Here is a 16,484-nt window from a genome sequence, read left to right as displayed (position 1 = left end):
ATTTACTGTCCCACCATTGTTCATCACTTCTGTCCTGTTGAAGACATTTTTTCTCCTCTGATTTACCAGGTTGTCTGCTTATATGATCTTTTTCTAGGTCTTTATAGTCCAAGAACTAGATTTGTTCGAAGCCTTGCCACCATGTCTGTAGTTTTGACTGAGATGGGTTAGAGGGATAAACAGGAGCAAATCAGCTAAGATATTTGCAATTATAGGTGCGGGCCCTGGGAAAGCCACGAGTCAGGTTGGGGCAGTTACCTGTTCAGCTGGCATGGCTGCAGTTGTAGGATAAGATGCTGCAGTGTAACTGCATCTCTTTCTCTCTCACAGCAGCACTGTCAAGACTCAGAATCACCACCTCAACCCACAGTTTGTGCGTAATGAAAGGTGGTTAAGCATTTTGAGGACTTTGTATTGGTTTAGCATTTGTTTCTACCATGCTTTGTCAAAGAAACATAAAATTGAGTAAAAGAGAGGCATAGATACTTTTCTAGGATTTAGCAATAATAATAAGCTTGCATGTTTCGTTCTTTTCTGCTGCTTAAAAAGTCAACATTTTCTATTCAGGTAACATTATACCTACCAACAAGAGCCTAACTTGCAATCACAACTAACCTCTGTTTTGATATCCTTTTTTCAGAATAGTGTTTATCACAGGTTACAGCGGTTGAGACTGGATTTTCATTCCTGTTTGGAGATTTCATCTTTCACATATGTGCATGGCCAGACTTCTATTGGGCAATTCCATCAAACATGGTCTCTTTTACTTACAACATACTTGAGGTTTATCCATAACTTCTGTGTTTTCATCTTGCTCCTTGTACCACTGCTATCATGTTTACAGCATACTTCTGAAATGGTTGCTTTGCAATATTAATAGTCAGAGGTTATCCCTATTAGAGTGTCTGTTAGTTGCTGAAATGAGGACATTTTTGTTTTATTGTTTGATTGTATTTGGCTCTAACATAGGATGTGGCTGAACGGCAGCAGGAATGCAAAGAGAAACTGCAGGAAATCTGTGATTTGCTTACACAGACCGAAAATCGACTCATCGGACAGCGAGAGTCTCTTGTTATTGGAGACAGCAAGGCTGAGCTACAACAATACCAGACCAAACAGGAGGTATGCACAATTCCAGTCACATAAAGAAGACTGAGTACAGAGGAGACTGACTAGGGTTTTTTTGTTGAATAACAAGACTGTCATGTGAGAGGAGGGCAAAATAGACGTGTTTGACTTACCGAAAGTAAAGGCTTAATGGCATGCACTTAAACTGCTGTTTGTGAATACACTCCAGTATGTGCCAGCTGGAGAAAAGCTTTCAAAGTAGAAGACACTAGAAAATGTACTAGACATTTCAAGAAGCACTCTGGGAGCAGGCATGAAATTTGGTATATGAATCTTTGGCTTAAGATTGTTTCTGTTAGATATGATAAAATCAGACTTGTTAATTATGCAAAAATCATCAACTTTTTAACTGGTATCAGGGAGTGCTTATTCCTGTTCAAAATACTTTGAAGAATTTTGCTGGAAGGCTTGCCATTGCCTCACTCTTGTTTTGGTTTGAATTCTGTTTTGCAATCTCCTTCGTTTCCTTGCTTTCCTACTGATACCTTGCTTTTCAGTTGTATCCTGTCACCTGTAAGGTTTTACTCTGTCCTGACTGATGCTGAGTTCATGATAGTTAACCACAGGCTAGTCAGCCTCATCACCATCCCTGGAAAGGTGATGGAGCAACTCATTCCAAACATGGTCTCTGAGCATGTGGAGGAAAAGAAGGTTATCAGGAGTGGTCAGCATGGATTCACCAAAGGGAAATCATGTTTGACCAACCTGTTTTAGCCTTCTATGATAGTATGACTGGCTGAGTAGATGAGGGAAGAGCAGTGGATGTTGTCTACCTTGACTTCAGCAGGGCTTTTGACACTGTCTCCCACAACCTCCTCATAGGCAATCTCAGGAAGTGTGGGCTGGATGAATGCATGGTGATGTGGATCATGAACTGGCTGGATGGCAGAGCTCAGAGGGTTGTGGTCAGTGGTGTGGACTCTGGTTGGAGGCCTGTATTTAGTGGGTTTCCCCAAGGGTCAGCGTTAGGTCCAGTCCTGCTGAACCTGTTCATCAGTGACCTGCATGAAGAGAGTGAGTGCACCCTCAGCAAGTTTTCTGGTGATACCAAATTGGGAGGAAGGGCTGACACACCAGAAGGCTGTGCTGCCATTCAGTGAGACCTGGACAGGCTGGAGAACTGGGCAGAGAAGAACCTGATGAAATTCAGCAAGGGCAAGTGTAGGGTCCTGCACCTGGGGAGGAATAACCCCAGGCACCAGTACAGGTTAGGGATTGACCTGCTGGAAAGCAGTTCTGCAGAGAATGACTCGGGAGTTCTGGTTGACAACAGGTGGATGATGAGTCAGCAATGTTTCTTTGTGGCCAAGACAGCCAAGGGTGTCCTGGGGTCCATTAGGAAGAGTGTGACAAGCAGATTGAAGGGAGGTTCTTCTCTACTCTGCCCTGGAGTACTGCATCCAGTTCTGGGCTCCCCAGTTTAAGAAGGACAAGGAATTACTGGCAAGAGTCCAGCAGAGAGCTACAAAGACGATGAGGGGTCTGGAGCATGTTTCTTACGAGGAAAGACTGAGAGAGCTGGGTCTGTTCAGTCTGGAGAAGAGAAGGCTGAGAGGGTATCTCATTAATGTTCATAAATATCTCAAGGGTGGGTGTCAAGAAGATGGGACCATACTCTTTTCTGTGGTGCTCAACAACAGGATGAGGGGCAACGGGCACAGACTGAAGCACAGGAGGTTCCATCTGAATATGAGGAGAAACTTCTTTACTTTGAGGGTGCCAGAGCAGTGGAACAGGTTGCCCAGAGAGGCTGTGGAGTCTCCTTCTCTGGAGACATTCAAAACCCGCCTGGACACATTTCTGTGTGATCTGCTCTGGGTGAACCTGCTTTAGTAGGTGGGTTGGACTAGATGATCTCCAGGTGTCCCTTCCAACCCCGGCCATTCTGTGATTCTGTAAAGGACTTGGTACTTGTCTTCTTCCTCCTTCTCCTGGTAGTAGTTTACTATACTGCAGAGTTCCAAATCAGGTTTAATAATCTATACAGGCATTAATATCCTTACTGATCTTGCTTTGCTTTACTTTGAAGTAACACATCTGGTTTGTCAAAATTCTCTTAGTAGTCAGTGGAAAGATACAGACACCCCTGGGTTACCTTCTAATATTGCTTACTTGTCTTAAGAATTTATGGCCTAATGGGGTACCCATGGGAGTGAAGAACTGAGATAGCATTATGTTTTGTTTTGTTTTGTTTTCCCATCAGCTGTTGGTGATTGCATAGGAGACTAGTTGTTACTTGTTGACTGATTTCTTCTAGACACCACTGCAGAAGTGTGTCTTAGGAGGTGAATGGAGCTTAAAACAGGTCTTTTATAGAACAAGTCAGAGCTTTCATCCACAAGAAACACAGAGATCTTTGTCAGAGAAGAATCTTGTCTTGATATAGTGTCCCCAGGAAGATCTTTCTAACATACTTACTGAAGTGTTAAGTTGTAGTTTCAGCTGCCAAACTGTAATTGCTGCAAAATCTGTAGTCTAAAATAAGCACCGAATGTTTTGTCTTGCAGCCTTAGGAGTTTTATGCTGCATATAAGGAAAAAAATCCTTCATTATTTCAGTAACTGGGTGAATGTATTCAACAGCATAATTATTGTTATAATTGAAGCTCCATTCAAATAACTGTGAGGCAGATTTTTTATCTCACTGTATCACAGGACTAGGAGAATTGCTTTGGATAAACTAAAACTAAATGTCTGCCCTCTATGAAAATTAATGTTCTTTAGAGACTGAAATATTGTGATTGATAACAATTAAAGAAAAATATTCTTATGGCGTTTGTGGTTTGAATCAAACCAAAAAATATGGTAAAACTTCGACCTGGGAAAGATAACTGCAAGTATCTTTTATTCAGTCACTGTATTTTCTGCAGCTTTCTGGTAGGATAGTAATGGAATGGAGTTTGTCAGGAGACTCGCCTTACTAACTACACTGTAGCAGATTTACTTTATCTCTTGATATCTAAAAAATAAGATATGTTTACTTCTGTGTACGTTCAAATACAATATTTGAGCTGCTTAAAAAAGGAAAAAAGTGGCCTCAGTCTGAATAGGAGAAGAAGCCAACAGACTTGAAATTAAAAAAAATTATTAGCACAGCAGCATTGCCAGATCTTGCATTTATTCTTTCTTTTTTTTTTATAACCCTATCTGCAATTTAGTAATGTATCACATACTCTCCAAAGTTAGAAAGGACCAGTGTGGTGCTTGCCCATAGAACAGAGGTAGTTCCAATAAAGTTAGTTGGAAAGATCTGGTAAATAATTTGCTTACTTCTATTTGCTTGCTTTTTTCCCTAAAGGAGATACAAAAAGACATGAGAATGAGTGCCCAGACACTGGCAGAGATTGTGAAAAATACTGAAACCTTCTTGAAAGAGAATGGAGAAAAGTTGTCACAAGAAGACAAGACTGTTCTTGAACAGAAACTGAATGAAGCCAAGACAAAGTGTTTACTCCTTAGCCAGAAGGCAGAAGAGTCGAAAAAAGAACTGGATAAAGCTATGACAACAGCAATTAAGCAAGAAACAGAAAAGGTTTTTAGGCAACCACTTCATACCTTTATTCAAACTTTTAATGTGTCTTAGGGGATTAGTCTTGCAACTTTTTGTTGATATACTGTGGAGTGATTAAAATTATATTCCATTTGGGTGATTAATAAGCTGTTTGCTTATTTATTTTCTTTATAAAATAAACAAGAAGATCTATGTCAATCAAAAACTTTATTTAATTTTACTGTATTTTAAGTTGCTTGTTTGCATATAGTATTTTGTAGTGCCTAAAGATTTCTAAACTGAAACTGTAAAATTTCTATGTAGGTTGCAGCCATAGAACAGCTGGAAGAAAGTAAAAATACAATAGAAAATCTCTTGGATTGGTTATCAAATGTGGATAAAGAAGCAGAGCATGGCCGGAAATTCAAGCAGGAGATAGAACAGAATGGAACACACTTTGAAGAGGGAGATGTGAAGGCTTTGGAAGGAGAGGAGGATGAGGTCAATGGTAATCTGCTGGAAATGGAAGACACTGAAACTCAGGTTGATGGACTAGTAAAAAGCACAGAAGATAATCTGAACCAGCAGTATCAGAAAGTCAAGGTACTGTTACTGGGTTTATTCAACATTTAGGTGCTAAACGTGCCAGTCCTCATTCAACACAAGTGAATTCAATGTCATCCTTTCTGTCGTAGACTTTGAACAGGCACTAGGAAGTTAGTGATATACAGTGCTAGGAATTTCTGTAGTTAGAATGTACCACAAGTTTGTCACTTTTTTGCTGTTACTGTGGTTGTTCCCTGCAAAATAAGGACGTATTCTACAGGTAGATGTTGAGAATTGTGATGGTGAGTCTGTTCTTCATTTTTATAGAGAGAAATTAATGAAGGTAAATAAAATGCAAAAAGCAGCAACATCAATTAATAAACTTTATGTGACTTATTCACAAATCTTTGTAGTAGCCAGATGATTCAACCCCCCTGCAATTCCCTGTGAATACTGATTACCAAGAGCTGCAAACAGTGGTTTGCTGAAATTATAGTCTTAATTTCCTGTGATTTTAACACATGGGCAGAGCACTTTTTGAAGGCTTCAGAAACGGTACAGAAATATGGTGACCAGGAGTCGTGCTTTCACTGAAACTGAACACAAAATGTTTTTTTAACTAATAATATGAAAATAAGAAAAGCTTTTTATAATTTTGGTGGACTTTGTTTTACTCATCATTTCTACATAGAATTCAGCAGAAATTTCAAGACAATAATGGTCTAATGGAACCATCTGAGAAGGTGCCGGTTGTAAGTTTTATTGTTTTTTCTTGTAGGCTCAACATGAGAAAATTATTTCGCAGCAGCAGGCTGTCATCATAGCAACTCAGTCTGCTCAGGCACTGCTTGAGAAACAAGGGCACCACCTTTCCCCTGAAGAAAAAGACAAGATGCAAAGGAATATGAAAGAGCTGAAGGCTCAGTATGAGGCTGCTTTAGCTGAATCAGAACGGAAAATGAAGTTGACTCGTTCTCTGAGAGAAGAACTTGAGAAATTTGATGCGGATTATAGTGAATTTGAAATCTGGCTGCAGCAGGCAGAACAAGAACTTGGAAATTTGGAGGCAGGTGCTTCTGACTTCAGTGGTATTATGGTCAAACTGAAAAGGCAAAAGAGCTTTTCAGAAGATGTTATATCTCACAAAGGTGATTTACGGTATATTACGATTTCTGGACAAAGAGTTTTAGATGCTGCAAGGTCATGTAGCAAGAGAGATGGTGTGAAGGTGGACAAAGATGGTATTGATACTTCAGCTACATATGCTGAAGTGCAAAATAAACTGGATAGTGCTTCAGATCGTTTCAAATCTCTCTATACTCAGGTAAGTTTTATTTATACTGGGTAGAAATGACTACTATAATTAATTTGGCAGTTTGTGTGAAAAAAGGTTAACTGATGAAACAAATACTGTGGGAAGTTGTAAATTCTTTGTTTCTTAAAGTTAGATAACAGAATGAGATGCTTTTCTGGAAGATCTGCTTTAGTCAAGTGCCAAACTATTTAAGGTCTGAATGGATGAAGTTTTCTACCTTGTGTTGTAAGAGAGAAATCAGACCAGATTCCCTCATTACTTTTTCCAGCCTTAAACAGACTCTTTATACTTATGACAGTACAGGATGCCTGAGCAACATTTTGGGGTGGAAAGAAATTGTAAGACTTATAGATGGGTAACATTTCTTTATCTTCCTTGTGATATTTTCCACAGGTACTTATTTACATGCTTTCCTACTAATAAAATGAGTATGGAAAGGGAGAGACTGTGCCATGATTGACATTCAAAATTTCAGTTTGATTTGTGTCCTGAAATAGCTCATCCCTATGTGACCTTTGTTGACAGCCTTAGGCGTGCAAAAATGTACTGATTTCAGGGTAGCAAGTCCTTTCCGTTACTCTGCCAAATAAACATTTTATCCTTAACTGTCTGAGATTGGTCTCTAACTAATGGGAAACTTAGCAATGCAACATCTTTTCTCCATGTACCTTAGAGAGGGAAGATAATGCAGCTCTCTGTGCCATGTTCACGTATGGGATCTGTCTGGTAGAACCAGGCAAACATCACCAACTGCTCTCTTTTCCACTGTTTTCAAATAATGAACAAAGTGTTGTTCAATGTTGATAATATTCTGAAATTTTACACTTTTGAGATAGTTATTATTTGAACCATTTAAGAGGCAGTTACTGTATGCTTTGGCTATGCCATTTCATAATTTTGTAAGATCATAGGTTCACATTCCTTATCAGAGCTTCAGTGTCCACTGATACAGTGTTGGTCTGCAGCAGTTGCCATCTTGGTGTATTTTCATCTCTTTAAGGTTTTCTTGCACAGAAATGTAAATTCTGTAAAGTCATGGATCTGATCACGTGATTACAAAACCAATGTAAACTCTGTTGAACAGTTTGTGAAGACAGCTCTCCATTTGCAGAAGCTCATTCTCCTACTTATATGAACAGTGAAACAGTTGATTTATTGGATTAGCTTGAGTGTGAATGTAGAGATTTCATTGCACAATCAGCTTATTTTTAAGCACATCAAAATCCTGTGCTAATGGCTTGATTGGTGGTCTCATATTAATCAACTTGCCAAATTCTATCCTTTACATATATACATTTAGCACAGAAATTATAGATGTGCTTCAAATATTTTACCATAAATATGTAGAGCAAAACCAACACAAGGTAGACTTACATATTGAAGGGATCTTAAAGTCAGTTTGGAGTTAATTTATGATGTAAACGAGTGCATTCTGTACTTGCCCACCAGATGGAGACCAAGTACCAAATGTAAATATGAAAATTCAGTGTATGGAAGGTTCAGAATATAAATATTTAAAGTAACAGCTTATAAATATTATGACTTGATATAATCAATTTTGCATGAGAAACCATCTCCAAAAAGACTGAAAGAGTTCCACTGACCTTTCTATGTGATGATTCACTGTGAGTATTTTGGGATATGCAAACATATAGGATGAATAGGATCTTGGTCAGATGACATTCTTAAGTGACCAAAAGCAAAGCATATGTGCCATACTGAGCCATGTCACTTTGGATTCGCTATGCAGATAAGGCATTTATGAAAGCAGTACTCTGCTGTCTGAATGTTGAGGAACATACATGTATCTTCTGATTTCATTTTTTTTTTACTTTCTTCATTTTTGGTGTCAGAATGCTGATAAAGAATCTGTATGTTGGTGGATAGAAAAATCTTCCTAAAGCTTTTCCTGTTCTAGTACAATGGGTTAGATTCCAGTTTCCCGGCTGCATCAGTGAATTGATCCTCAGTCACACCTGCATAGCTTGTCCAGCCGCTGTGCCTTAGTTCAGAAATGGCTTAGACAGTAGAATGGTGATAGGAAAACATTCTGCAGTATTTCAGGAAGGAAAGTATGAACTTGGTATGAAATGCAGCTCACAGTTTAATGTCTGTGTATTTGCTTGTTTATTTTCTACTCTTTCAGTGTAGCATCCTTGGAAATAACCTTAAAGACCTGGTGGATAAATACCAGCATTATGAAGATGCCTCATCTGGACTTCTGTCAGGTCTCCAGGCCTCTGAAATAGCTGTGAACAAACAACTGTCAGAGCCAATTGCAGTGGATCCCAAAAATCTCCAAAGACAACTAGAAGAAACCAAGGTGAAAAGCTTTGAAAAGCAGAAGTACTTCTGTCCTAAAAAGAGATGCTTTTTGCCTGAAAAACAGGATACTCTGACACAGTCCAAGTAGCTGCAGTCCAAATTCTTGCCTTGCATGTGGGAGTGCAACTTTATAGTTCTGAAATTCAGCTTTTCAGAGCGTTATCTGAAAAGCACTGGGGTGAAAAGAAGTGGAGACCAAGATGCTGTTAGCAGTGGTGAAAGCAAGAGGTGTTTCATATCACTTAGCAAACGATAGGGTGAAGTCTGGAAAGTTTTTGAATTAAGGGTTTAGTGATTACAATTTACTATCAGAGTAGGGTTTGGGATTGGGCTTCTGATAGAGAAGACCATTTTTGTTTGTTGTCTGAGACTCTTACTGTTTTCTGTTCACATACGTGATTACTGCATTATGCAAGGGATCATACTGGATAAGCAGTGCGACGTGACCTGTCTGTGTGCCTGCTTCAGCTGGATCCAGCATGGTCTGCCCTGCAGAGACTGAATGTAACATAATTTGTGCTATTTTGGTTTTCTTTATTTTTTTTTTTTTTCCTCTAGTAGAGACAAGAAGTGATGGAGCTTGTGAAAATAAATCTCTGGTTAGTTGCGTAAAACTTAGATTTACAGAAGGCTTTAGGAACCCAAGTATGAGGTGGCTTACGTAGTTTTGTACAGTCTGTTGTCTTTGAACTGACTCTTATATTTTCATAAACACAAAGATTTGTACTATAATTAAAATTCCAGGTTATTTATTTTTCAGTGAGCAAGGCTATTGGTTGGGCATTTATTTCCTCTCTGTTTTATCTGTGCTATGTGGAGTATCCATGCAGGTCCAGTATACTTGCTATTGTCAAATGATAGTCAATGGAAAAGTACGTCCTTTAACAGTTTCCATTATATCAGCAGTATATATTTCACTTACATGAGCAGTAGTTACCTTTACCGCATGGTGTCTTCCACATCTGCCACTCAAATTGCCCAACACCAAATTGCTGCCTGACATGTTAGAGGAGACAAATCACAGCGATGCTGTAATACAACAAAGGTAGAAGTGTAAATTTTGAACTCCTAACAGTGGAACAATTTAGGTACATTTATGCTTCCGAGAACTAGAAAAGTAGGAATAACACCAATTAAAATTTGAAGCTTCATTTAGACTTTTTCTTCCTTATGCCAAAACGAATTATATCCTCTATAATGCCAATTTTCATGCAAGTAATACAAAAGGAGTGAGTACTGGGGTTCTTTTATGTAACGCCTACATGGATTACTTGCCACACAAAAGAGAACTCAATGAATATGAGCTGGGAAGAAGGGAGAGGGTGCAAAGTGTCAAAAGATTCAAAGGAAGGGGAAAAACAGGAGGCTGGAGAAAGAAAGCCAATTAATGAAAGCAAAACAAAGAGTATTGCTGAAGAAGTCAGGTGTTGCAAGTTAAAGCTGTCCCTTGTAGCCAACGCATGCAGCTGATAATCCAGCTAGACACAGACCTTGGCAGCATGGTGGGGTCTAATCTTTTCATGGGGATTAACTGTTCTTCAGAATATTCTTCAGTGCCTCTGGCGTCAGCTTGCTTGCTTTCTGACAGCAGGCAAGGTTTTCTGGGACATCTTTTTACTTTTTCTCTTTTTTTTGTTTCCACGAGTGCTGTATATTTCTCTAGTGTAAGGAAAATTCCTCTGTGGGTCTGAGTTTTATTGCAGCGACATGACTTCTTTCTCCTGTCAGGGCAGATAGGATTGCCTTTTGAGTTATATGTTCATTAAGTTAGGGTATATGAAAAAATAAATGAGAAGCTCCTTCATTTTGACTTGTACAAAGTTTAACGGGTACATCAGATATGACCTGTCTGTTTGCCTGCTTCAGCTGGATCCAGTATGGTCTGCCCTGCAGGGACTGAACATAACCTAATTTGTGCTATTTTGGTTTTTTTTATGTTTTTTTTCTCTAGTAGAGACAAGAAGCGATGGAGTTTGTGAAGGTAAAACACTGGTTAGTTGCGTTTCAGGCACAGAGGCCTGAAACAATTTCGTGACTCTTCACTCTATAAAGTACTTTTATACAGTGAAGAGAGAAAGTCGCTTGCAGAAGTTGATTCAGTCTTGTTGTCTTTCTCTGTTGACTCTGGAGCAAGTCGTGGCTGGGCTGGGCTTTAAACGTGTATTCCTTGGTTAGACGACAAACCTAGGCAAAATTCAGTGATGCTACCTTCAGGAGGTTCCTAAACTGGGAAGGCAATAATCTTATTTCAAGCTATTCCTGTTGGTGCTACAATATCAGCCTCATCCATTGTCAATACAACTGATAGTGAACATGTAACTACTGCTAATGACTGTTTTTCCCCCGAATTATTCTCTGATTCTGAGTTGAAAAATATGTTTATTTTTCTTTTGGATAGTATATGAGTCTGTACAAGTGGTCCTTAAATACAATTAGTCGAGAGACACCTTTTGAAGTTGCACGCGACAAATCAGTTGAGTCAGAGAAGTACTGTAAAACAGAAGATAAAAAAGATGGTGAACAAACTAAAACAAGGGTCAGAAGGTCAACAGCAGTCAGAGCTGATAATGAAGATTTTTCGTAAAGAGAGGTCACAAATTGAGTTAGTTTATTCCCAACGCTAAGTTTAGTTTGTATGACATATCTCAGCCTCGCATATGTGACTATTAGCTGTATTGAAAAGCATAACTGATAATTGTGGAATTTTACAGGTTCTCCAGGGACAAGTGTCTAACCACCAAATTGCTGTAGAAAAACTGAAAAAAGCTGCTGAAGTGTTGTTGGATACAAGGGGGGAGTTGACACCAGACAAAGATGAGATTCAGAAAACACTGGGTAAAGTGTTTACTTTTCTTAATACCTCTTTATATCACTTGTGTCTGCATGCAGGTACTGGAAGAGACAAAATAGAGAGTTTCCACATTCTTGTGTCACTGTCCAAGTCCATGTTTTGTTGAGTCATAAGCTATTGCAACACAGTAACTTCATTGTTGGTCTGTCTCCTAGATTGATCCAAATGCTTTTCACTTAAAAGCTGTCTTTTTTTTTTCTTCAGAAATAGGGATTATGTTTAATTCCCATGTTACAGACTGGCATGCCAAACAGAGGTAGTGATTTGCTGAGGATCATAAATTCTCCAGTAGGAAGGAGCATGTTCAGGTTCAAGGAACATGACTCCAACTATCTGTTTCCAAGCAATTATTTGAAGTTCGTTTAGCCAAGGAATTATTTCCTTCTGACTTCAAGAAACTGTCTGTGATGGGTTGACCGTGGCTGGCTGCCAGATGCCCACCCAGCAGCTCTCTGGATCCCCTTACCCAACAGGAGGAAGGTAGAAAAGCCCGTGGGTCGAGATAAAGACAGGGCAACCGCTTAGCGATTACTGTCATGAGCAAAACAGACTCAACTTGGGGAACATTAAATTTAATTTATTGCCAAATAAAAGAGTTGCAGGTCTAATGAAGAACCATCTGGCAGAACATTTCAGCTCTAACAATAACAGACATAATTGTGAAAGAGCTATCTTAATACTCTGCTATTTTATTTCTTGGGAACACTCAACAGCTGGCATAAACTAGAGCTGCATGGGAACCAGCTTCTCAAAGCTGGGGAGCACAGCTGTAATCTGCTCCCTCATTTCACTTGTCCTGTGGGCTCTATTTGAAGATTTTGATCTTTGCTTGTGTGTTTCTACTTAATAAAGTTGATATTTTTGCTTCATTCTGATGTGGGCAATTTTTGACTCACAATTACCTGGTGAGAACTGATGAAATGAGTTAAAAGCTTAGTTGGCTAAAGGAAGAAATTGAAATATATTTTTTCTTTATCAGATGATATTGTGGAGAGATATGACAATTTATCCAAGTCTGTGAATGACAGGAATGAGAAGCTCCAAATAACTTTGACACGATCCCTGAGCGTGCAGGATGGTTTGGATGAAATGCTGGATTGGATGGAAGGTGTTGAGAAGAGCCTTGAAGAGCATGATCAAGTGCCTTTGAATTCTTCTGCTATTCAGGATATTATTAGTAAAAGCATTGTAAGTAGCACTCTCTGAAAGAAGAAACATTTGTCTGATAATTCAGATTTCGAGAAAGGCTGAAAATCTTAGTTTAGCATCTTTAATGGTTTCACAATTCTTAATAAAAAGGATTGTTGCATGAGGTGAAACTGCACATAAGGATTTTTGTAGCTTAGATCTGCGCTGATGGTGTAGCTGTACTGATTTGTTGCTTCGTATGGTGGAACAGCTTCATGTACTAAAATTTAGCTATTAATATAAGCAATACAAAGTATTCCTTGCTTGTTTCAGATGCTAGAACAAGACATTGCGGGTCGCCAAAGCAGTATAAACACTATGAATGAAAAGGTGAAGAAGTTCACGGAAACAGCAGATCCATCCACTGCATCTACACTGCAAGCTAAGATGAGGGAACTTGCAGGCCGGTTTTCTGAAGCAAGTAACAAGCATAAAGCGAAGCTTATGAAAATGGAGGAATTGAAGACTAAAGTAGAGTTATTTGAAGATCTGTCAGAAAAGCTGCAGTCATTTCTAGATGAGAAAAACCAGGCACTCAGTGAGACAGAGGCACCAAGAAAAGATGTTAGTGAAGTGTCTCAATATATGCAGGTACTGTACCATTCCATTTGTATATCTTGCACGTTTCCGGTCTAACTCATCTAAGTGATTGAACAACAAATAAGGCATGTTTGTTTCCCAGCTTTGGTTGGTTAGCTAAAATCAATACTTTAATTTTCAATAAGTGATTGTGAAGTATAATATGAAGAATGTAATCCTGTTTTGCAGGAAGCTAGTGTAGAATTGGCACAGCATAAGAAGGATCTGGAAGTTTTGCAGCAGCTTCTTGAAGAACTTTCATTCCATGCTCTTCCTGGAGATAAAGCATTGGTATTAGAAAAAGTAAATGCTTTATCAAAGAAATTCAGAGAGGTAGAGGAGACTGTAAAGGAAAAGTAAGTCGAATAATTAAAGTGTTTCTGCCTTGGTTAATAATATGTGAATGTTGTGATGGCTTATCCTCTTGCATGCAGTCTCAAAGGATTGTAGTAAACCACAAAGTAGAGAGGGTTTTTTTATTACAAAAAAAAAAAAATATTCTAATCAGAAATGCCCCTGTAGTTGGTCTTTCTGGTTCAGGAGCTCTAATGTTGGCTAAAGAGACAAGTAACTTCAAATTTTGTGCCATTCACAGGAGTTCTGTCAGTTTTAAGAGGACTCTACCTCTTCCCTTCACTGATAGAATATAAATTGCTTCTTGTGCAAATTGCTTTAGAATACCATTTGGAATCAGGCTGCAAAGAAAAACTGGAGAAATAGTTAGAGCTTCCATATAAGTTACCTGTATAGCAAGACTAGATTTTCCACATTCAGTGCTCATATCCATAAAATTAGGTTTTGCGACTCTTTGACTTTAGGAACAGCAATATCAGATTGATAATATCTGTTGGTTTAATTATCAGAAGGAATACTGACATTCAGTGCTCAATTTCTTTTGCTGTCTTTAATTGTCTAGAGAAGAGGATGTATCGTCTTGTCAGAAGCAAATGGATGATTTCGAGCTTCTTGTAGAATCATTAAAGAAATGGATAAAAGAGATGACAGAACGAATTCCAGCAGCACAACCCTCTCTGAATACAGAGGAGTTAAAGAAACCTTTGGAAGATACATTGGTAAGATATTGTAGATGAGAAGTGAAATATGGCTGAAGGAAATAGGGCATCTGTTAGTAGCATAAAAGCACAGACTTAAGGGATAAGCAGTCACAGTAATTGGGACTAGGGAGCTTGTAGTCTACATTTACATTCCCATTTCCTTTGCATGTTTGGATGTACTGCAGGGGATTCCCAAGCAGCAAGATTGTTCCTCTCTCTACACTAAATGTTTTAAGTCTGAAATCTGTTTTTGTAATGAACAAATGACTATTTTTCTTAACCAGAATTTGAAAGATGAATGGACATCGAAAGCACCTGAACTGCAGAAAATGAACAGCAGAGGAACATTGCTGTGTAATCTAATTACTGCTGTGACTTCTCCTGCCAAACTGAGAGCAGCTGCAAAATCAGGTATGCATTTGTATAATCAGGTAAGCCTAACATTTCAGGAGGTTTAAAAACCTTCAATACAAAAATTTAAATATTTCACCCTTGGATTAGCTTTCTGAATATTGTGGCTCGTGAGAAGTCAGTTAGCCATGTCTGTACTGACCATCATTTGCTGTGATTATAATTTAAACTAACTGCTGTAGTAATTCAGTTCACATTCTGATTGCTTTACACTGCCAAAATAGTGTAAAAGCACTTTGATGAAAAAGATTTAACAGGTCCTAAAGCTGTTACTTCAGTATGTAATAAATGAACAAAATGAACTGTATCACAGTTGCCTTCGCCTCATCCCAGAAAAGTTCTGATAATGAGAAACCGACTTATTCTGATCAGTGCTCAGTGCTTTACATATCCACCAAGTCTGCTAGGAGGACAAAAACAAACCCCACTTTTGCAAACCCTGATGTACCTGCAGACCTTTGCTGCCACAGAGACACCTCTTTCTTGGCCACAAGGGTATTCTGTGTGATGCCAAACACACACATAAAGGTTTGCAGAGTTGTTTTTATTAGAAGGGTGATGAAGACATGGTTTATCTAAAAAGTGAGCCCACGTGAACCTTCTCATCCCAACATGATAGCATAAATAATGCTAGCCAATATTTTAGTTGAAACAACAGCACAGAAGGGAATCAACTCCATATCCCAGAATGACTTGCCAGTGCCAAAATGTGTTTCCAGTATGGATCTTCAGCTAAATCCTTTTTAACAGTAATCTGGTTTTAATACAGCAAATCTTTTTCCATTATTTTCTGTACTCTAGTGTTTAAATGTTAATTTGTTTTAGAGAAACCATTAATTCTGCTAAGTATAATTCAAGCCATTGTTCAAGGCATATGTGGTTCCAAGGGTATTTTAATGGCCATAAGCACATTTACAGTCAGTTCTTGAATTTATTTCCAGACCTAATCAGTTCAAGTGTGTTGGCCTTCATTGGTCATCTGCAAAGGACTGGGAGTATGGGAACTGCCAGAGGATGCCTGTGTGGCAAGAGCAGAGCACTTTGTTTTTCACATCTCTTTGTAGTAGCTGCTTTTGGTTTTATTCTTCTTTGAATTTTAAATAAAAACCTTTCACAGAACATTTAGGAACCTTATATGGGATATCTGGGGTCCTTCCTCTGCCCATTTCTCTTCTCCTATGCATCCAAATAGAAAAATAATTACATAACTAACATATAAGAGCAGCTGTAGTCCTCCAGACCAGAGTATTTGCCCTCCTAGACAAGAGCTGTACTGTGTATCACTTAATCAGAGTTATAAATACCGGAGTGCAGCTAATAGACCATGAAGATTTACAAGGCTATGGCTGGGGCCTGTGACTTCTCTTATCTGTTTTATTTTCACTTGCCATCCTCCAGCTGCCACTAATGTGGTCCTCACTTTCCAGCTGGTACTGTGGGGTGGATGCGTAGCCTTTTCCAAGGCAACCATTAATCTCTCCCTGTTAATTGCTCATCTGGAAATACATATGTTCAGGAGAGTGGGAAGTGACTCTCCTTGCAATTCTCTTTGGCTTGACCGTGTGCCCCAGCTCTGTGGTCTGATGGTGTTTCACAA

The 16,484-nt window shown here is 38.8% G+C and overlaps 1 protein-coding gene across 41 annotated transcripts in view; it reads left to right on the top strand.

Moving 5' to 3' along the window:
* Window positions 1-16,484, top strand: part of DST (dystonin) — a 307,340-nt gene that overhangs the window by 200,868 nt on the left and 89,988 nt on the right. For all 41 annotated transcript variants that reach the window (XM_065056139.1, XM_065056154.1, XM_065056174.1 and 38 more), the window contains 11 exons: window positions 970-1,122; window positions 4,426-4,659; window positions 4,942-5,220; window positions 5,942-6,487; window positions 8,625-8,801; window positions 11,515-11,638; window positions 12,634-12,842; window positions 13,116-13,433; window positions 13,611-13,777; window positions 14,338-14,494; window positions 14,761-14,887. In XM_065056139.1, coding sequence (XP_064912211.1) covers window positions 970-1,122; window positions 4,426-4,659; window positions 4,942-5,220; window positions 5,942-6,487; window positions 8,625-8,801; window positions 11,515-11,638; window positions 12,634-12,842; window positions 13,116-13,433; window positions 13,611-13,777; window positions 14,338-14,494; window positions 14,761-14,887 — 2,491 coding nt within the window. The remainder of the gene's footprint in view (window positions 1-969; window positions 1,123-4,425; window positions 4,660-4,941; window positions 5,221-5,941; window positions 6,488-8,624; window positions 8,802-11,514; window positions 11,639-12,633; window positions 12,843-13,115; window positions 13,434-13,610; window positions 13,778-14,337; window positions 14,495-14,760; window positions 14,888-16,484) is intronic.

This window comes from Columba livia, chromosome 3 (genome assembly GCF_036013475.1).
Source record: "Columba livia isolate bColLiv1 breed racing homer chromosome 3, bColLiv1.pat.W.v2, whole genome shotgun sequence".
NCBI lineage: Eukaryota > Metazoa > Chordata > Aves > Columbiformes > Columbidae > Columba > Columba livia.
The sequence above is the reverse complement of the archived record's forward strand: the minus strand, read 5'-3'. Positions and strand labels throughout refer to the sequence as shown.